Source organism: Schistocerca americana, chromosome 7 (genome assembly GCF_021461395.2).
Source record: "Schistocerca americana isolate TAMUIC-IGC-003095 chromosome 7, iqSchAmer2.1, whole genome shotgun sequence".
Lineage (NCBI taxonomy): Eukaryota > Metazoa > Arthropoda > Insecta > Orthoptera > Acrididae > Schistocerca > Schistocerca americana.
Genome location: NC_060125.1, coordinates 249815927 through 249839056, shown reverse-complemented (window position 1 = coordinate 249839056; position 23130 = coordinate 249815927). Strand labels below are relative to the sequence as shown.

The 23130-nt window shown below is 40.8% G+C and overlaps 1 protein-coding gene across 1 annotated transcript in view; it reads right to left on the bottom strand.

Moving 5' to 3' along the window:
• The window catches only part of LOC124622125 (AP-5 complex subunit beta-1-like), a 135680-nt gene that overhangs the window by 48827 nt on the left and 63723 nt on the right, over positions 1-23130 (bottom strand). The window contains exons 8-9 of the mRNA XM_047147738.1: positions 22466-22736; positions 13818-13968 (exon numbers count right to left, since the gene is read on the bottom strand). Of these exons, the coding sequence (XP_047003694.1) occupies positions 13818-13968; positions 22466-22736 (422 nt within the window). The remainder of the gene's footprint in view (positions 1-13817; positions 13969-22465; positions 22737-23130) is intronic.

The following is a 23130-nucleotide window of genomic DNA, read 5'->3' as shown; positions in this document are numbered from 1 at the left end:
ACAGAGAAAGTGCCAGAGGAATGGAAATGTGCATTGATCCATCCGTTACATAAAAAGGGTGATAAGTCAGATCCAAACAATTACAGAGGCATTTCGCTAGTACCAGTTACATACAAAATTTTCTCTAAGGTGCTATTAAACAGACTAGAACCACAAGCAGATCTGCAAATTGGGGAATACCAGGCAGGCTTCAGAAAAGGGAGATCATGCATCGAACAGATCTGGAACTTGAGATCCGTAGAAAGAGTCGAAAAATTTAACTATTTAGGGGAGTACATACAAATGGGAGGATCAAACAAGGCGGCTAACATGGAACGAACGAAGAAACTCCAGAAGGCATACAAACTCACATGGTCACATTATAATAAGAAAAGCATATCGAGGCAGGCCAAACTTAGGCACTACAAAACAGTTGTATTACCAGAAGCATTGTACGCGTCAGAAACAACCACAATTGGAGCATCAGGCATCATAGACACAGAAAAAATAGAACGCAAAATTCTCAGAAAAATATTTGGAACAATTCACAGAGATGGCGTATGGATGAAGCGACCTACCAAAGAGCTGTACCAGCACACTGACAGACTAACAGACGCGATCAGAAAACGCAGATTAACTTTCTATGGGCATATACAGAGAATGGACAACAACCGACTTACAAAGAAAATTTTTGATGTAGTAAACAGCTCAAGCAAGAAAACAAACTGGGATCATGAAATAGACGAAGACTTAAGGCAGATAGGGATCAACAGGCAAATGATAGGAGACAGGAAATACTTCAGAAACAAAGTTAGGAGTGCAAAATTTATTGTAAAGGAGAGAAAGAAGAAAGGAACATTATGGACAGAGCAAAGGAAACAGGAGCACAGCCAAAGGATGAAGAGATTTTGGGAAGAGAAGAGGAAGAAAGGAAAGAAGTGAAAATTGTGTCATCATGTGATTTTCGAGTTCAAACACTGTCCATAAGGGCAACAATGAAATGAATGAATGAATGAAAAGTAACGTCTATTTATTTTTCATTATCAGTCATTACAACAAGGGCATTTTTTGTTGCAGTAAGATCTTTCTGCGAAATTTCAGTCAATAACTTTTAATCCCACCTATATAATGAAAAATGATCACCATAAAAGAATAAGATAGGTCAGAGATCCTACAGAAATATTTAGTGTCCATTTTTTTTTTCACATGCTATTTCAGAGAGGAATGTCAACAAATAGCCTGAAAGTGGTTCTATCAACCATCTGCAAAAACTTAAGTGATTTGCAGAGTAGTCATATGTGCGCAGATGTTGAAAGCACATCTCAGACATCAAAAACAAAGTGAGTGAGAAGAAATCCCCACCCTCTAGATAATTAATGTTATGTCAAATTCAGGACTAAAACTGATCTATAGTGTACCCAAAAGTATAGGTTAGGTTTATGGCTGATAGTTTAAGTAGTGAGTTGACAAAGCAGTACCAAAGACTTCAATAAACCCAGTGCTGATAGATGAGATTATTATCAAAGTATCAGTTTAATAAGTCGTAGTTGCAAAATACTGACACAGATTACTTACAGAAGAGTGAAAAACTAACAAAGGCCGGACTCAGGTGTAATCAATTTTTGGTTCTGAAGAAATCCAAGAACATGTGGGGCAATACTGACACTACCTTAAGAGATAGTCTGAGAAAGGCAAGCAGCATTCATAGCATTTGTAGGTTTAGAGAAAGCTTTTGACACTGTTGACTAGGATACACCCCTTGGAATTCTAAAGGCACCAGGGACTGAATACAGGGAGCAGAAGGTTAATTACATCTGTTACCGAAAGAGAGACAAAAGTTATGAGTAAAAGGAAATGACAGGGAAGTAGTAGATGAGAAGAGAGTGGGAGAGGGTTGTGGCCTATCCTAATGTTTTTCAATTTGTACACAGAGCAAGTAGTAAAGGAAACTTAGACCAAATTAGAAAATAGAATTAAAGCTGAGAAAGGAGAAATAAAAACGACGAGTCTTTCCAATGGCATTGTAATTCTGTCAAACAAAGCAAAGGATGTGGAAGAACAGTTGAACAGAATGGATAGTGTCTTGAAAAGTGGTTATAACATAAATTTCAACATAAGTAAAACAACAGTTTTGGAGTGTGGTCAAAGAAAATTAGGTGGCACTTATGGAATTGGATTAATAAATGAGATACTAAAAGTAGTCAATGATTTGTGCTATCTGAGCTAGCACAAGAACTGGCATGGGCAATATAGGCCAGATGTAAAATGCAGACTGGCAAGAACACGAAAAGCACTTCTGAAAAAGAGGACTCTGTTAAAAATTTAATACAATTTTAAATAATGGAAAGTTCAGGTTGGAATGTCAACAATATTATGAAAAAGATACATTGTTACTCACTGTAAAGAAGATAGGGTGAGTTGCAGACAGGCACGATGAAAAGTGCAGACAGGCATGATGGAAAGACTGTTACATACAAGCTTTTGGCCAAAGCCATCTTCAGAAATCAGAAATGCACATGACCCCCTTCCCCTCAACACACACACACACACACGCGCACGCGCACGCGCACGCGCACGCGCACACACACACACACACACACACACACACACACACACACACACACACACACAAAGTAAGGACTCCTATCTGGCAACAGAAATGTGTTCGATGGGAGCAACAATTCGCAGATGGGCTGGGAAGAGGGAGGGATAGTAGGGTATCAATGAGGGGGGGGGGGGGGGGGAGAGGAATCAACACTGCCCGGCAGAGCATGCAAGGATTAGAGGTGGCAGGACACAGGTAACACGCACAGTGTCAGGAGTCTGTGGAGGAGGGAGGTGTGCCACAATGAGCAGTGCACAACGAGGGTGAGAGGAGGTGAACTGAGAGGAGGTGACAGGGCACAGGGGGAGGGCAGGGGATGAACATCTGGGTGGAAGAATCAGGGACAGTAGGTTACAACAGATTGAGGCTGGGATGATTTTGGGAGCGGAGAATGTGTTGTAAGGATAACTCCCGTCTATGGAGTTCAGAAAAGCTGATGGTAGAGGGGAGGATCCAGATGACCTGGGTTTTGAAACAACCACTGATATCAAGAATGTTATGCACAGCTGCATGTTGGGCCACAAGGTGGTCCACTTTGCTCTTGGCCACAGTTTGTTGGTGGCATTTCATCCTCGTGGACAGCTGTTTGGCAGTCATACTAATATAACAAGCTGAACCAAGATTGCAGCAGAGCTTGTATATAATATGGCTGCTTTCACAGTTGGTCCAGCTTCTGATGAGGTAGGATAAGTCTGTGACAGGACTGGAATAGGAAATGCTGGCAGGTCTTGCACCTGGGTCTTCCACAGGGATATGATCCCTGTGGTAAGGGGATGGAACTGGGAGAGCGTAAGGATGGACTAGGATGTTGTGGAATTTGGGAGTTTGATGCAACGCCTGTTTAGAAGGGGTGGGAAGGATCTTGGGTAGGACGTCCCTCATTTCAGGGCTTGATGGTAGATGATCAGAACCCTGATTAAGGATATGGTTCAGTTGTTCCAGTCGGGTTTCTATTGGGTGACAGGGGGTGCTCCTTTGTGGTTGGTTCTTCGGCTGGTGGAAGGATTGGAGGTGCATGGGGTACGGCACAGGAGACCTGTTTGCAGACTAGGTATACAGGATAGTGTGTGCCTGCAAAAGTCTTTGTAAGACCTTCAGTGTACTGGGAAAGGGAGCCTCTGTCACTGCAGATATGATGCCCACAGGAGGTCAGGCTGTATGGGAGCAAACGTGGAGAAGGAAAGCAGCTGCACCCTTTCGACGGAACCATCCCTGCATTTGTCTTAAGTGATTTAGGGAAATCAAGTAAAACCTAAACCAGGGTAGCTGGATACAGGTTTGAAGTCGTCCTCTTGAATGCAAATCTTGTGTGCTAACCACTGTGCTACCCCATTCAGTTTAGTGTGGAAGGGATGACAGCTGTCAAAATGCAAGTATTGTTGGTGGGTTCCTGTGGCCAACATCTAGGTAGGTGCCACACTGGGTTGGGGAGGACTAAGTGTAAAAGTGGACAGGAGAGACAGCATTCAGGTTGTGATGGAATGAGGATAGGACCAGATCGTGAAGATACTATCAATGAACCAGAACCAGACCAGGGGTTTGTAGTTTTGGGAGGCTAAAAGGTTTCCTCTAGATGGCCCATAAACAGGTTGGCATAGGTGGGTGCTATGCAGGGACCCATGGCTGTGCTGCAGATTTGTTTTTATACCTTCCCTTCAAAGGTGAAGTAATTGTGTGTTAGGATATAGTTAGCGCAATGTATGTGGACTGAGGTAGTGCGTTTGGAGTCTGAAGGATGTTGGGAGAGGTAGTGCTCAACAGTGGTAAAACCATGGACATGAGGAATATTGGTGTATATGAAAGTGGTGTCAAAAGTGATGAGTAGGGGGGGGGGGGGTAAAAGGGTGGGGACGATGGAGAGTCGGTGAAGGAAGTCATTGGTATCTTTGATGTGGGAGGCTAGAATTTGGGCAACAGATTAGAGGTGTTGGTCATTGAGAGCCAAAATTCTTTCAGTGTGAGCATAATAACCTGCTAAAATGGGGTATATAGAATTGTTGCATCTGTTGATTTTGGGAAGCATGTAGAAGTTAGGTGTGCAGAATGTCATAGGAGTGAGAAGGGAAATTGATTCAGGGGAGAGGTTCTGGGAATGTCTCAAGGCTTCAAGCTAGGATTGGAGATTATGTTGGACTTCTGGGATGTGATCACTCTTACAGAGTTTATAGGTGGAAGTGTTAGAAAGCTGGTTGGTTGGTTGGTTTGGGGAAGGAGACCAGACAGCGTGGTCATCGGTCTCATCGGATTAGGGAAGGATGGGGAAGGAAGTCGGCCGTGCCCTTTCAGAGGAACCATCCCGGCATTTGCCTGGAGTGATTTAGGGAAATCACGGAAAACCTAAATCAGGATGGCCGGACGCGGGATTGAACCGTCGTCCTCCCGAATGCGAGTCCAGTGTCCAACCACTGCGCCACCTCGCTCGGTTTAGAAAGCTGGCAGAGTCCTCCCACCAGGTAGTCACTGTGATTTGTAACAACCGTGGTGGAAGGTTCGTCTGCAAGTACATGGTCAGGATTCGCTTTAAGGTTGTGTACAGTTGTCCTTTCTTCTGCTGAAATGATTGTGTTCTTCGGAAGAGACCTGGGGAGGAACAGTGTGGCCAAGTTGGAGGTAAGTAACTCCTATAAGGTGATCACGGGGTGGCTGTGGGGGAGGGGTGAAGGATCACAGTTGGATGATGGTGTGAACTGGAAGAGGCAGGGTTCAATAATAGAATTAGGTTGGATTTGGTTGGAAGGACTGGTGGCAAAGAAGTGTTTCCATTGCAGGGGATGGGAGAAGGAGAGTAGCTCTTTGACAAGTTTAACATGGTTAAACTGTGGTGCAGAACTGAAAGTGAGGAATTTGGATAGGACTGAAACTTCTGTAGGGCTGAGAATTTGGATACTGCCTGACATTCTCCCAACATATCTTCTTTCGTGTAGCAGCCAAAAATTGAAATAGTTTTCTCTTCTAGTCACTGTGCAGTTTCTTCCTTCTTTGTATTTGAATTACGAGTTTCTCCATTTTTCCTTGAATGATAACTGTTATCCATGACGAGCACACAACCCTCTCCTAAATCATGTAATAAACCTGAAAACCAGTGTTTAAATACGTCATGATAATCACTGATTTGATGTACACTTTTGATATTCAGATGATCCTGCATGATAGATACACTTTCTGAAATGATTTTGATTGAGCCATGTCTCATCAAGATAAATAACATAGCAACAATGATTTTTTTAGGATTTGGTGTATTTTTCTCAGAAAAATTACCCCAGGTGCTTCAATATCAGATCTCTCCCTCAGAATACATCTTCCACTGTTGCAAAGATTTTAGAATTTATCCACTCAAGTGGCAACCCTATGTGAACGCAGTCTTGTCGTATAAAACATCTGCTACCTTTGGCCTTGTAGAACACTTCTCATAATAAGATGATTGTTTTATCTGGATATCATCCAAATTAGTGTCAATTTTTCTTCCATTAGTATCTTTCCTCAGAGGTTAAATCATCATTTCATGACCACAAGTTTCCGTTCTCCATGTTCTTGTGCATACTCTCTGTAATGTTCATAATAAAACACTATACAACTTTCCTGTTGGAGTCTGAGGTGCTGATAATATTTTCTCTCTTCTGGTATTGTCTTTATGATCACAAAGAATTTTGCAAGTCTTCTAAGTGACTCTCTTTGTTTTGCTCTGTGTGTGTGGACACAACGGCTTGGAAGCAAAAACAGAAATCTAGGCAATGAAAATTACTGATCTCTTCACTAACATAAACCTCCTTATGGCAAATACAAAAGCAAAAACAAGGCAACAACAAAGTTGTAAAACCATGCCCAACGCAGCATGAATGATGGGCAGTGTTGCCACATAAATCCTGTTAATCCTATTAATGGTAGATGTTTGTTTAGTAGCTGTTGCTTCTTACGGTTCTATCTACAAAGGACCTGTGACAGAACTGATACTATAGCAACAACATGTACTTAGAGTCTAAAGACCAAGCCCGACTAGCCATACACTTCTCAGTGGTCATTAGAAATGGCGGGAAGATGAGGGGCACGAGAACTCCCAGTTGGCACTTTTGCTGATCCCAACAGTCTGTTCTAAATTAGTTTAGAATTGATAGCTATAACAGAAGTAGTACGGGAGAGGCCCACTTAGAAAGCTCAGCATGCATACTGCCAATCCCGTAAGACCCGTAAAAGCAGCAAGCTCCTGTAGCTGCCAAACCTTCGCCCACACTGTCAGAACTCTTCCGCTTGCACTATGCTTCAGTTTTAGCCAGCAGCTGTCCTTTGTGAGCATTGTGTCCTACGATTTTGTTTTCATTTTTACAGCTGAAGAAGTTATTATTTTATTTGTTGTTATTGTTATTTATTAAGTGGTACAGAACACTACCAGAAGCAAGTTCACACAAAGCTAAGAGTGGAAAAGTTTGGCATTGACCTCTTGACCAGGAGAAGGTCATACGAGGTCAGTTGAGAGAAATAGTTTGTGTCTTATTGCCTACTCTGCGACTGGAAATGTTAATAGTGGCCCACTGCTCTCCATTAATAAGGTAATCGATACAACTCCTGCAGCACTGAATATAAAGAAAAACACTGTTGTGAAGACTGGCATGGAAATTTTCGAGAAAGAAAAGAATGCTGGGAAAACAATGAAGCTCGAAACTATGGGGAAAAAACCATTGTGTGGATAAGCACATTGCCCATATAAATTAATTTATTGAGGATGTGATTCACCTTAATATTAATGATTATTATCATAGAAAGGAATATCTGATGCTCAGCAAGTTATTGGTTGTTGTTAAGGGATGATGCCTTTTTCAAGTAGTCACACATTACTATCCACAGTTTTACACAACCACTACAGATCATTCTGTGGGTGTACACTTTTGATGGAGAGGGAGGATATAACTGCATAGCAATGCAGATTTTGAAGGCAGATTCATGGCATGAATGTAAATAAAATGGTGTGGTTTAATGAAATGTTGGTGAATTATGGTCACATTGTCGAACAGGGCTGGGCAGACAACACAATTAAAGAAAGAAAAAGCAATGCCTTTCGGCAAGATGGGAAGGTGCAGGAACCTCACACAGTTTTTTCTCAAACCATTTCCTGCCTTTTAAATTAAAGAAGACAAGAGATTCTCACAAAGGAATAAACCATGTTATGTTTATCAAGTGGTTCACAGAATCACTAATTCCAAATCTGGGAAACCAGGTAAGAATTGTTCTAGATAATGGTCCTTAATGTTGTAAAGAGTCTTCACGGGGTTGCTGCCAGATGACATTGTGCAAATTCCACAATATTTCCATGGAGCAACTGTTCAACATCTTCAGCTGGTTGAAACTTGATGGTGGCTAGGTATGCCGTTCCAACGCCCACACAGCATGGCAAAATTCCATAGGCACTAAATGGAAAAGTATTGCGACGCTAAGAAGAATTAAAGTGCCGATACGTCAAGAGCCATAGCTGGGGTTGTATGTGTGCTCTGTGCCTCGCCATCTCGCCGCCCGCCGACCGCCGCATCGATACAAACAGGTTGAAACTTTTAGTACTGTATTCGTATGGACCAGAGAGTGAACCATTCAATAACAACTTAAATTTTACCAGAACTTTCCTATCATTGAATTATCCTCACAACTAACCTAGATAGGGTCCTTTCCAAATGTTGTGCAATCCAAGTGTCCCAAAATGAAAAATTAAATTTTGTGTTAATAATAATTACTTGCAGACCTAACTATGTTAGAATGGTGTTTAAAGAACTGTTTTGTTAATGAACCAGTAAATGAATAATGAAGGTCTAACGAAGTTGAAAGATAACTTTAATATTGATATAGTAATGAAGTTTAATTATTTCGAGACAGATATAAAGGTATTTAAATGAGCAGTAAATAAGATAAAAAGAGCAGTAACTCATATACTGGAAATCTTGAACGCATGATAATTTCAGTAATCAATTTTTTTTATATAGTAATCATAACAGTTTCAGGGTCCCCCCCCCCTTCCCCTTTTTATTCTTTTGAATTCTGAAGTGTTCCACATTGGTTTGGCCAGCAAAAGTTAAAGTCAATATATAAGTCAAAATTTATCAGTGTTTTATCTTTATCAAAATTGACATTTTGTGTGTGGCTCAAAAGTGCTATTTCTAGGGTAACCTATGCCCGATTTTAATCAGATCAATAGACAGTACAAAGTTTTGTAGTATACATTATAGTGTAGTGTTGTGTATTCATGGTTTTTCCATATCAGTATAGAAAGTGAAACTATCAGTTCAATAGATTTTCTGGTTTAAAATTTACTATATTATGCAGTGTTACTATGTGTTGTTTTGCATGAATATACACCATCTTGTACAGGGAAGAAACTCAGTTAATGCCTAATTAGGCTGGCGACCGTATTATTAACAAATTGGTAGCATCTTCTGTGTTGCTTTTTGTCTGTCCTGACGTGTAGTTGCATTTCGGACTTGCTTGACGTATCATTGTTATTACAGAGTGGGTGTAAGTCTGATTTGCCACCATTCAGGTACACGTGGTCAATATCTATACAAAAATTCTGTCTCGTAAGTTAAACCCCACTCACTTACCATAGTACAGGCTTTAATGAGTATTGTGTGTCCCACGCGCACGTTACAAGTGGCTCCCGGTGACAGGACATCCAGTTGTTGACGGTCACAAATTAACGTGAATACCGAACAGTGGATGTTCAGTGGCACGAATTGCAATATTATTCAATAAAGTAAATAGCAGTGAACGTCAAGTACGGTAGTGGGGTGTAATTTGCGTTCAGTATGGACAAGAACGTAGCCACAGTGGATGTGCCGAGCGTAATGGAAGATGCGGCTGGCAATGACAGGAGTTTACACGGCCAGACAACAGATGGCGTTAGTGGAAGACAATTGGCGTACATTCAATACCACGAACATGTTAACGAACAGATTGAAATCTCGAGATTGCCTCGAACACACCAAGGAATAAAACAAGAAGTAGAGGATGACTTTGTAGATGATAGTGGGTATGTGAACGAATCCACTGATGTGTGTGATTCACCACAGATAAAGAAAGAACCGAAGGAAAATTTTGAAGTAGGATCGGAACACACCGATTCCGTAGAACAAAACAGTGTGAAAATTTTAAACATGAACGACTTATTTGAACGATTAACCAAACAAATTGCAGGACAGAATGATCAGCTTAAAACACACGTTGACGAGCAGCTTAAAACACAAAGTAACCAGCTCAAAACACAGAATGATCAGCTTAAAACACCCGTTGACGAGCAGTTTAAAAGACACGTTGACGAGCAGTTTAAAACACAAGTTGGTCAGCTTAAAGCACAGATCGAAGAACAAGGAATTAAAATTAGTAAACAAATAGAACAGGTAGAACAAAAAGTGGGTAATTTAAGCTCTGTAGTAAATACTATGAAGTCTGAAATTGACACAATTAATAAAAATATGAATACTATGCAGGGGGAAATTGACAACATTAACAGTAGGTTTGATGTTGAAATTCTCAACATCCAAGAGAAAGTAGAGCCTCTAGTTGAAACAAAAGTAGATGAAAAAGTTTTCGGTCTTCAAACTGAGATCGTAAACGAATGCCAACATGGAATCTCACAGTTGAAAAAGGCAGTTTCAGATACTGAAAGAAATTTAGGCAAAAAAGTGATCGGATGTGTGCAAAAATGTGAACAAAATACATCGAAAATTCAAGGCAAAATTTTCAATCTCGAGAGTAAAATCAAAGATAGGCCTGGTGTTGTCTGTAATGGCACACCACTTACGAAGCTGTTGGAAGGTGAGGAGCGCTTCGATCCAGCCAAGAAACATAACGGATGGCATCCGTTGGATTTCACAAAAAATTGCGAGAGGATGTTTCCTGAACACTTGTCTGGTCAGGAGAAAATAAACGTAGTAATTAGCACCTTAGCAGGTGACGCTAAGCGCCGGGGAATTAACTTGAAGCCGGCCGAAGTGGCCGTGCGGTTAAAGGCGCTGCAGTCTGGAACCGCAAGACCGTTACGGTCGCAGGTTCGAATCCTGCCTCGGGTATGGATGTTTGTGATGTCCTTAGGTTAGTTAGGTTTAACTAGTTCTAAGTTCTAGGGGACTAATGACCTCAGCAGTTGAGTCCCATAGTGCTCAGAGCCATTTGAACCAATTAACTTGAATACCAAACTAATGACATTCAAAGAGTTTAAACAAAAGTTTACGGAAGAATACTGGTCCGAACAAAAACAGGATCATTTGTGGCGCGAGTTTATCATGGCCAAACTTCATGATAACAGGGGCAGGAATTCTTTGTAAGATTTCTGCGAATATTGGTACCGAACGTTGACACACTTAAGAGGGAGAAGATCCGATTCTGAAATCGTACGGGAACTATATAAAAAGCTTCCAGAAGATTCGAAGAGATATGTGGGAAGCAATCATCGTAGCTTCCAAGCGTTTCTCGAAAGGATCGAAGACGAAGATCATTGGCGCGAAAGTCGTGCCAATTATCAGAATTTTAGTAACAGGAATAACTGCAATAATGACGAGAGAAATGACGGCGATGGGTTTCGCGTCAACATGATACAGAGAGGTAGAGGCAGAGGAAGAGGAAGAGGGAGTTATCCAGGTCGCGGTAGACGGTACACCGCGCGAAATAATAACGACGCGGGAAACTGATTTCCGTGAACGTTGTGGGCCAAGCGGAAGCGGACAGAACATACCAGCCCCGATTTTAGAGAAAGTTATGAGACAGCTTAGGGACAGGCGTGGAACGACGCAGCAGATGACTCATCTTCGCCACGCAGTGCGATACATGTTAACAGGCGAGTGGAGCATCAGAGTGCAACGGCCCAGCCTAGCAGATCAGCTGTTCAGAGAAAAGCCACTAGCAAGGTGGCAGCATTAGGTACGAACATTGCCGTAAGAGCTGGCGAATACATTACGAGTGGTAATTCCGTGGCGAAGGAAATAGTAGATGGAACAGTGGATACACAGAGAGGTGCAGTTAGCAGTGTTAGCAATGAAGTAAATGGCGAGAATGAATTAGCAGAAGTAACTGATTGGCATGTGCAGGTCGACGATCTGTACAAGGGCCTCAAGCAATGTGAGTGGGAGGATTTTAAGAAGGAATATGAGGCAAGGAGGTTAATTAGTGAAAAAGGAAATAGTAGGGACGTCGATACGGTGACGTGGCCCGAATTTGAAGAGAAGAGAGTAAATAGCGCCGCGCAAAGTACGCGTGCTGCCGATAGGACGATGGTTAAAGATAGGAAGGAATTGGAGGATGAAATCCTAAGCATTGACGAGGAAGTAACTTCTGTTAACGATCCGCCAACAGTACAAGCTGTTACCGAAAGGCACCGTGGGGAAAGGGCAGGTAAGAGTAACTGAAGTCCATGAGGATTACACTAAATATGAAGTAACAGTGGATGTGAGTAAAGCTGATAATGAGGTCGTTTTGCCTAAAGAGAATATTGAGTTAAAATCAAAGCCTGATGAAAATGCAGAGGAAGAACTTAGTGCCTGTCTCAGAAAAGCTTTTATGTTAGAACCTGAAAGCGATCCAGAATGGACGGATGCTGACGATAGTTCAGATGAGGAGTATTTCGGTACTAGTGAAAATGGGAATACAGCTAATTGCGATATTGTACCTACTGATGATGAAGTTTCAAAACTAAACCCAAATGTTGAGACTGAACACAGAAAAAAGGGGCCACCTGATGACTCAGTGTTTATTTTGCAAAGAGTTCAAGTAAGCAAAGACTTTGAAGTCCAGAAACCGAGAAAGCCACCAGATATAAATAGTTCACGGGTCAGGAACGTATCTTGGGACAATGTCACAGTCGACCAAGGTGCGTTGCAGAAAAAACAGGAAGGGGCATGATTTAGAGCCTGGGGCAGCTTCTGTATCACTTCTGTTCTCTCCTCTACTACCAGTTACCTAATTTAAAGTAATTTTTCTTACTACAATAAACAAGCATTATCTTACTTTTTTGTTAGAAATAAACAGCTGGATCAGAAAACTTAGTAACAGGTTACTCATAAGCCTAGTAACTTGTTTCTCATGACTGAACCATAAGGAACGAGAACATGCAAGTAGACCATTGTGCATCATATTTAACTGAACCTATCTATGTCAGAAAACGCTGACAGAGTTCCAGTTTGGAGCAGATGAAAACGTTATGCTTTCTTGCAAGTTTGTTCGCGTAATGTACTCGTCTAACATTAGTAACAAAGAATGTTTCCTGCATATCAGAAATTCAGTAAAGTTGTCAGCAAATTCATTTTCATAAATTATCTTTATTTCATTTTAATAATTTTCTACCATAACTAAAACTAAAATGAGCACAATGATGCCAGTTCCATCTTTGTACAGCATATAGTTGGCCAATATGAGTGAATCGAATGAAATGTAACGTGATGCATGTATTCCATGGAACACATCAACTCGGCTCAGTGTCTCCCTGTGCTCCTACCAAACTGTCAGTCCTAAAGTAATTTTGATCAGCCTGAAGCAAAAAGAAAGGGGTTGGTTAATAGAACGCATCCTGAGGTATGAAGGAACTGTCAATTAGGAAACGGACAGGAGTGTGTGCATATGTGGGGGGAATTGGGGGGGGGGGGGGGGTAAAAACCGAAGAAAAAGAGCAAGCGTTGAAGGCAGGAAGCAGTAGTTATGCAGATGCAAAGAGGCCTGTACAGGATAGATTTTTGTGGAGAGTTGCACCAAAAAGTCTTTGGACAGATCACTACAACTAAATTCATTCACACCAGTATATTCCATAGATTTCAGTATTAAAACAAACTCTAATAGATTTTTACTACAAATGATAGCACTCTTAACAAATAAAGATAATTTTGTCATCTGTAAAACAGATTCTAACAAGACAGAGATATGTGGCAACTAAGCACATTCATTACTGATAAACCTGGTAGGAGCCTTTACACAATTATAAAAGAATCATTTCCTTCTGTATTAAAATTCACAACAATTATTAGATAATTTGGTAACTATGTATGCCTTCTGTTTTTAAATGACATGCATTTTGGAGAAGAATAACATTCCCATAGTATGTGTGTGGTATCAAACCAATAATAGAGTTAAGTTAGCAGATAAAGAAACATGCCACTTCGCCTCATACATTTAGTTGACAGTGTGAGCAATACATCAGATTATCAGACATATTTTCTTCCTCCTTGTTTCCACATAACAAATAGATACACACATTGATGATTAACACACTTACTTTGGTATTTTGCTGTTTAAATCACAAAGATGCAGATCACTCCAGCACAGGAAAATAGCCTTGACTAATATGGATTTTAATCTTGTGGAACTTCTACACAAAATTTCTTGCCTTACACTTTCTATCACAGGTACTATGACAGCTGCGGCGCCTACGTGAAAAAGTTTATATTAGTTCTGTTGTATCACAGGAGGGGTATAAAAATACGAAATCATATCTAGTACTAAAAACTGAAGCCTTAACAATGCAGTCGCAAACAAACAATACTGAAATACACAATATAAATTATGAATATAAATTCAGCACTCCAAATGACAAAAGTATCATTTAGTCAAAATTTGCAAGCGTTGTGAGTGAGCACCAAAAATCAAATCCAACAGATTGCGAACTTCTCCACTGTACAGTGCAGCATGTTTTCATATATAAGTACCTGGTCACCATGCGAGTTCCAGAAGAAGACACCTCTTTAGCATACTAATGACCTTATAATTACAAAATATAGATAATAGGAAGTGAATGCACATTCCTGTGTTAAGACTGAGAAAATTTCCTGAACAAGCATTTTATTCACTAACACAGAGATAAGAAATGTAACGCAAATAATTGCATTTAAGAACTGTCTGTACCCACAGGAAATGCAGCAGTCTTTATTTTATGAAACTTTCTCCTTTGTAGACATATTCAAGTGACAAACTAACCCCTACTGGACCAAAATGTGACACACAGCAAAGATTTGTGAAGGGAAAATTCACAATTTTCAACTCAGATGTATTTTTTATTTTAATCTTTTGACTCACAAAGCGTGGCATTTGATCCGAGCCAAAGCTATTCAGTTGTGGAATGAGTCCCTACATAAATATGACCACCACAATACATCAAAAAACAGTAAATTACTGTCAAAAACTTTTCTTCAGAATAAACAGTATGTAGCACAAGGAAACTTTTCAACTCCAAATAAACAACAGATTTTTTTATTCCCAGTGAAATCTACTTATAATGTAATGTGTGAACTAATGCATAACCTTCTGTAAAATGGCTGAGAAAGAGTTATCAGAGTCCCAATTATATTTCTGGCTAATGGTCCATGAGTGAACTGCAGCTTCTTTCCCTGGGCATGGTACCCAGACCCAATTGAAGGCTGCCTACTGAGTGGCTTCCAGGGGCAACAAAAATTTGGTTTTCAATATTTTGCATAATTATTGACAAAAATCAAATTTTTAAAATGCTGTCATATCTACTCATTAGGAAGTATGATCTTATGTTAAAAGTTTAAAACAATAAGGACAGAGTTACAGTTAGAAACAGTGTGTTTGTCTTGAGACAATGTAACAGAGGACACAAATGGCTGGGTTTCATTCATCCATTATTTGAGAATGAGAGCACTTAGCAACTTCCAACAAGCTTTACACACAATTCCAAACCTTTTTGATACTTTTTCTCACTGACAGCCCTAACAACATGGTGAAAAGACCATTTATTGGTTAATACATCTCTGCTGTTCCTGCAGTAAAATGCCAACATCAGGAATGATGTTTTAATTCATTACTTCTTTACTACTGGCTCTATTCACGTCACACTTTGCAGACAGTATCCATGTATACCACTGAATGTATCTAAAAATTTATACCATTATACAGCACATACTTCAGGAGATATGATGTCCTTTGCCTAAAATGGAACACAAATTACCCATATGTGACTGTAGGCTTTCCCGGCGTAAACTATTGACGAAGGTTTCTTGGGTCTCCAGCCGGGTGGTAGCATTGATATCTTGCAACATTTCGGGAAGTGTCATACTACCTATCTTCTGGCAAAGTGTCGAGATTCGCGGAGAGCGGGCAATTTGTATGCGCGGTCACCCCCCTCCACTAGACCTCAGGTGGCTGCAGTGGACCAGCGGCGTGCGCGCGGTGGTGGGCGCTCCCGGCGGCCGCGTTTGGTTCTCGGTGTAAGCATTCTGTCTGTGTCCACGGTGGAGGACAATGACGGGCACGCTCTCGACGGATTGCCGCTATCGCAGGGTTCCATGCTGTACTGAGTTGGTATCCCTCGTCTCTGTTGATCAGATTGTTCTGAATCCTTATTTCTATGGATTCTTTGATAACGCTTTCCCAAAAGCCAGATGCTCGGCACAGTACCTTCATGTTTTCGAAGTTGAAGGTGTGTTCTTCATTGATGCTGTGTTCTGCTATAGCTGATTTTTCTGTGTGGCCTAGTCGCACACATCTGATATGTTCTTTGCAGCGTTTAGATATGCAGCGCTGTGTTTGCCCAATGTATTGCTTTCCGCATTCGCATGGTATACTGTATACTCCTGGTGTGTTAAGGTTCAGTGCCTCTTTGGCAGAACCTAGGGGCTCCCTCGTCTTCGGTGGTGGTCGGAGAATGGTTTTTGATCTTGTATTTTCCCAGAAATAGTGCAATTTTGGCCGAGAGCGGACCCACGTATGGAAGGAAAGCGAGTCGTTTATCTTCTTCTGCTCCTTCATTATTTTCTTCTGGGGTTCTGACTGCTTCCTTCTCCCTTTTAAGTGCCCTGTTAATCTGCGTTTTACTGTAGCCATTTTGTTGGAAAACTTCCCTCAGGTGTTGCAGCTCGGATGGTAGGCTGTCTTTGTCGCAGACGGCGCGCGCCCTATGTACCAGGGTGGTCAGTACTGTTTGTCTTTGTGCTGGATGGTGGCAGCTTGTAGCATGAAGGTATAGATCTGTGTGTGTCTTCTTCCTATGTACTGCACGGCCTAGTGATCCATCTGCCTTCCTCTTAATTAAAATATCAAGGAAGGGGAGGCATCCATTTTCTTCCATTTCCATTGTAAATTTGATGTTCGGTTGGATGCTGTTGAGGTGTTCAAGAAACTCATCCAGTGCCTGTTTGCAATGTCCCCACATGACAAAAGTGTCGTCAACATAGAGGAAGAAGTGCTATGGTTTCTGTCTGGCAGTTTGAAGGGCCACCTCCTCGAAATGTTCCATATAGAGGTTTGCAATCGCAGGAGCCAATGGGGAGCCCATCACCACACCGTCGATCTGCTCAAAGAATTCCCCGTTGCACTGAAAGTACAAGGTTGTTAGTGCGTGTTCGAAGAGGCTGACTGTTTGTGGTTCAAAATGCTGGGTTAAAAGTGCCAAGGAGTCTTGAAGAGGCACTTTCGTGAAAAGCGACGTCATGTCGAAGCTCACGAGGAGGTCCTCCCTTTGTAGTCGCATGTCCCTGAGTATTTTTACGAATTCGGCTGAGTTTCTCACATGGTGGCTGCAGTGTCCCAGAAGGGGTTTGAGCAGTGTCACTAGGTATTTAGCAAGTTCGTAACAGTGAGAGTTGATGGAGTCCACAATCGGTCTCAGAGGTACCCCTTCCTTATGGATCTTGGGGAGTCCATAGAGGCGTGGTATCGCTGGAGCTCTGGGGTACAGTCGCTTCTTCATTTGCTCTGGTAATACATAGAACATCAGATTTGTTTTTCTGACGACAACTTCCAAGGCAGTCCCAGCCTGCAGATCTGAATGAAGGACCTTTCAACCCCCAAAATGTTTTATCCACAAGGACGCTATCATCAATAAACCATGTACAGGGGATAGGCAAAATAATGTGAACAGTGGTAATGGGATGGTTAGGTTTGACTGTCAATGCAGGAAAGGCACACGTCACGCTGGACTGTGCATGTTTAGTACAGACTAGGCATCAGTGCAGGTTTTTTACGAGTAGTGCACAGTTTGTATTTGCATTCAGAGATCACGGTCGATGTGCAATGAAAGACCTAACGGAGTTCCAAACAGAGCGGATTGGGGAGGGGGGGGGGGGGGGGGGGTCAATTAGCTGGAGCATCAGTAACCAAGACAGCCAACTTACTAAATGTTTCAAGAGCAGTTGTTTCACAGTCGTAACAGCCTACACAAAATGTGGAAAGACATCATTGTGAAAATGTAACAGTGGGCACAAATCAAAACTAAATGACAGAGATCGTTGTATGCCAACACGAATTGTGTCAAAACAACACAAAACTATGGTAGCTAAAGTGACTGCAGAGCTCAATAACCATCTCTGAAACCGCGTATCTATCGACACTGTCCACCAAGAACTCAATAAAGTGAATATTCATGGACAAGCTGCTATAGTGAAACCATTAGTGACAACTACCAACACAAAGAAGCATAAAACATGGTGTAAGGAGCATAAATCCTGGCCACTGATCCGTGAAAACACGTCATAAGAATCCGATGAGTCAACATTTTCGTTATTTCCACCATTGGGCCAGATTTACGTATGGAGAAATCCAAAAGTAGTCTACAATCCTGATTGCTTGATTTCAATGGATAAGCATGGAGGTGGAAGTGTTATGGTATGGGTATGGTATGGTATGGTATTATGCTGGTCCCATCATTATTCTCAAAGCATGCATTACAGCCAATGATTATATGAACATTTTAGGTGATCAGGTGCACCCATGAGTCAAATGTTGTTCCCAACAATGGTGTCATACTCCAGGATGATAATGTACCCATTCACACAGCCAGGACAGTACTGTCATATTATGAGGAGAATGCAACTGAACTGCAGCGTCTTCCCCGCCAGCACAGTCCCCGGACTTACACTTGTGGGTGGTATTGAGGTGCAGACTCCAGAGCAGGAGTCAGAAGAGGTTCTGACAGAAGAGTGGCATAACATTTCACTGGAGACTATATAATCATTATATGCCAGTATTCCAAGAACAACTGCAGCTGTATTACGGCCAAATGGGGGTGCAACCCCTTATTAATAAATCATTCCCAGGCAAGTACAGGTGTCCACATTGTTCTGCCTACCCCCTGTACCTTAGGGCAACATGTCATTAAGAAACGTAAGCATTGTAGTTCCCCCTTGCTTTTAGGCTTTCACAGCACTGACATAGCACGGTCTTACTGAGTTATCCTACAGATCATTTCATTCTCCAGACAGTTATACCTGGAACTACTGACCAGGATGCTGATTCTCTTAAGGAACAATTTATTAATCCGGTCTCTTCACAGATACCCTCCAATGTGGCTGCACCTACAGTGTGGCTACTTGTATTGTTGAGGCACTCAAGTTACTCCACCACGGCACGGTTCATGGTTTGTGTGAATCACTTAATTTAAAGTAATCAATTTCATCTGACTTAAATCCACTTTATCCCTTGTTACAAACAAGAGTGAAATGATCATTAATACATACTTGTAACAGGGTTATTTATGACATATTGCATGTTAAGATGTATTGCCCCAAATAATATTTGCTTTCTCTGTTTCACACAATGTGGTGACTGCTGTTTTTTCTTTAGGGAATCAATGTAAACTATTTTACTGCTCAAATCTTCTGGCTATTAAGAAGGGCATAACAGTACCAATTATTTTGACAGAATCCAACAGGACTTAGTCAGCATTTGGAGATTTTCTGCTTTGAATAAAATGGAGATTATACAGTGTTTTATTGTAGTAATCTAATTTATCTTTCACAAATGACAGTATTTTTTCCTTCCCTGCCTGTTTAGATGCTAACTGTGTGTTTTATGACAGCTCCCATTAATATATACAATTTATCAGTTCCATGACTATAATTGGTACTTTCATACATGTCCACCATTTTACATTTTTAATATATATGAAGACTCAATCATATATGGTGATAGCATTGGAAATTTCCATATTTACATAAGATGATTCAATGAAATGATAACTGTTTGGAACTGTAATTACAGTACTATAACATTTTTGTTTGTTACCTTGTCTACTATATTTTTCAGCTTTTCTTCACTTGTCTTCGTTTCATTAAGCTAAACTTTATAAGCACCAACATCACTGGGAAATTGTCTGAAGACAGGTTTCTGAATTCTTCCATGTTGATCATATAATGTAGGCTTTCAAGGCCGGTATTAACTTCACTTAAAATTTCCAGACAGACAGGCTGTGGTTGATATGTAAAGCTTTCCTCTAACATTTTGTGTCTGGCTGTGGGAGACATCCTCAGAGGTGAAGCGGGTTAGGGTGGTGGTTAGATTCTTTGTGAAGGTAATGATCAGTGTGCATGGCTTTTCTATACACCTTATGGACCAATGACCTGCCCATATATTTGCTTACTGTCACATCCAGAAGATTAAATTGCCCATTATTCTCAGTCTCTGTAGTAAATCAGATTTTTTGGTTGATACTATTCAAATGTACCTAGAAAGTATCCAACTCTTCTGCATCACCTGCTACTAAAAAGGTGTGATCAACACAGCAATACCACTCATCTGGTCTTTTACTGGCGGTCTGGAGTGCCCATTATTCAAAAGTATCCATAGCAAAATTGTCCACAGATGGACAAACAGAACTGCCCTTAGCCACCACATCAATCTGTTCACAACAATTATTGTTGTATTGGAAGTAAGTTGTGATGGAATGAAGTCTGAATAACGACACCATATCAAGTTGAAAAATATCTGCCATTCACGAATAGCTTTATTCACTGGAATCGGGGTAAATAACAACACAACATCAAAACCGACAAGAATATCACTTGTGCCCACATTTATCTTTTTTCATTTTGCAATGAGATGAGCTAAATTTTTAATATAACTTATGTATGTATTTATTACCTTGTCTACCATATTCTTAAGTTTTTCCATCACTTTATCTTTGTTTCACTGTGCTAAACATTATAAGCACCAACATCACTGGGAATATGTTTGAAAGGCACTATAGCATTCACAATAGACCTCAGAGGAATCTGTTTTAACATTGTATTGACACGTTATCAGAAGCAACACCAAGCAAGTTTTACACTGCTTTCACATGTGAAGAGATCCACAATGAATAAGGTATAGAACAGTAAAAAGTCTCATAACTATAGAACACATCAATACACAGTCTCGTAGATGAGCATACAATAAGCAACTAAAGATAAGTGAGGGTGAGGGCTCAGTGGGCCGGTTTGTGAGGGCTGTTCAAAAAGTAAGGTGACTTTTCAAATTGCGCTGGGAATGTACATTTGATTATCTATTTTTTTTTATGTTGGCACACATGTCCTGAATATATGTTCACAGTTTCACATGTACAGCATACTTTGTTTGTTTCTGACAGATATAAAGGTTAGACGTGTTTTAGTGTGTGCAGCAATTTTTGATTATCATAAGAAATTGAGCAAAGAATTTGCATCAAATTTTGTGTGAAAATGGAATCAAGTGCTCTAAAACACTTGAAATGTTGACAGTGGCATACGGCTAGTCTGCTCTAAGTAACAAAAAATGCTTACAATTGGTACAAGTTCTTCCAAGACGGCCAAGAAAATGCCAACGACGAACCTCACTCTGGACGCCTGAGCACATCAACAACAGATGATAATGTCGAAGCTGTGAAGAAAATTGTTTTGGAAAATCATTGAATTACTATAAGAGAAACTGCTGAGGATGTTGGCATATCAGCCAGCTGGTGTCATGCAATTTTGTCAGGTGTTTTGGGCACGAGACGTGTGTAAGCGAAGTTTGTTCCAAAATTCCACAATTTTAATCAGAAGAACCATCGCACGAGCATCACTCAGGAACTCTTGAATGATTTCAATGATGATCCTGATTTGCTCAAAAGGATCATAACTGATGTGGTGAGGAAACATGGGTTTATGGTTATGACATGGAAACCAAAGCCCAGTCGTCCCAATGGAAGTATCCCGGAGAGCCAAGACCAAGAAAGGCACGCCAATTTCGATCAAATGTCAAAGTTTTGCTTCATCACAGCGATGGCATTACCCATCTGTGGTAAGAACAATAATGTTACTAACTGTGTTAATATCCCTCAGTGCCTTCCCTCGTGTATGTGAAAAATTATTGTTAGCCGGCTTACACTTTCATAGGATTCTAGCTGTTTCCATCCAAATTATACCAGTGAACTGCTATGGAAGCTGTCAGATACCGCCTCAATAGTTGCTCCATGAGTACCTTTAGAGGTGCCTCCCTCGATGTCTGATTGCACACTCCACCTTTGAGGATGTTTCCTGCAGCCAGAGATGAAAAGTTAGCCTCGAAGTTTTAAGTGGAGTCTTCCAAGTTGATCACAATACGGTATAGCCTTACATTTGGCCACACTATTCCTTCAGTTCTGACACTGACTGCATTGTCAAGCCATTGAATTGATAGCTATTCTCTTCCACAACATTGCTGAAAGTTTTTAGACTTTAGCTTCCTACAATATTTTCCACATTCCTTTTCTCTTTATTAAGATAGATCTGTCATTACAATTTAATGCAATATATTTATGTTCCACAGTGTCTGAAGATGTGAATTACAAGTGGAACACTTTCTTGTACAAGTGATGTTCACTTTATTGCTATCTGCAAGTAGTGCAGCCCACTCTCCATTCTGCTTGTTTAGTCTTTTTCTGGAAGAAATCTATGTTAGAATTTCGGGGTCACACTTGTGACATTTCCAACCAACCTAACAGTATCTACCACATTAAGAACACTTCCAATTCACGAGTATGGATTTCAATCCTCCTTATGTCTCTACTTGACTATGGTTATCTTTATTTCACACATTCATGAATAGTATTTATACTATCTGAAATATACACCTTATTGTTCTCATCACTGACATTTTGCGTAATAAGCACACACTACCTCCTATGAGGCATCAGTTGCTATATTATCAGTCACATACCATCACGAGTGTGCAGCACACTAGCTAATGCAATTATCTTCTTGAGCTGTGTCTCAGGTCCATCAAATGATGCTGGGAGCAGGACAGTAACAGCTGCTGCCTGACCCACAGGATTCACTGCAGAAGGTATTGCAGCAAGGCAGTCAGCCAGTATGTCGAGTGCAATAAGACGATGAGCGACAGGAAGGCATGTTGCAGACGCATTCAATGAGAGTAGTGACAAACTGTGTGACTGATCTTGGTTACTTGTCAGTGTCTCACCAATGTCCCGCTACAAATTTAGAACAGGCATTAAAACATTATTTACGTTTACAAATTTTAATCAAATATGGGCAAAAATAATACACTTAACATATAGCATCATACACAAATAAAAATGGAACTAATCCTACGCTTCAAACCTGGTAGCTACCTTCTCCAACAAAGAAAGAACATGTTTAGAAGGGACAAGTCATTCAGACAGTAAACAAAATATCCTCACTGGAGCCTGGATTCAGGTGGGCACACCAGGGCAGGGTTAAGATAAATCAATACACTGGTGAGCCAAAACATTATGAACACTTGTTTAACAGCGTGTTGGTGCACCTTAGGAATACAATATAGCAGTGATTCAATGTGGCACAGATTCCACAAGCCTTTTTTATGTTTTTGAAGGTGCATGACTG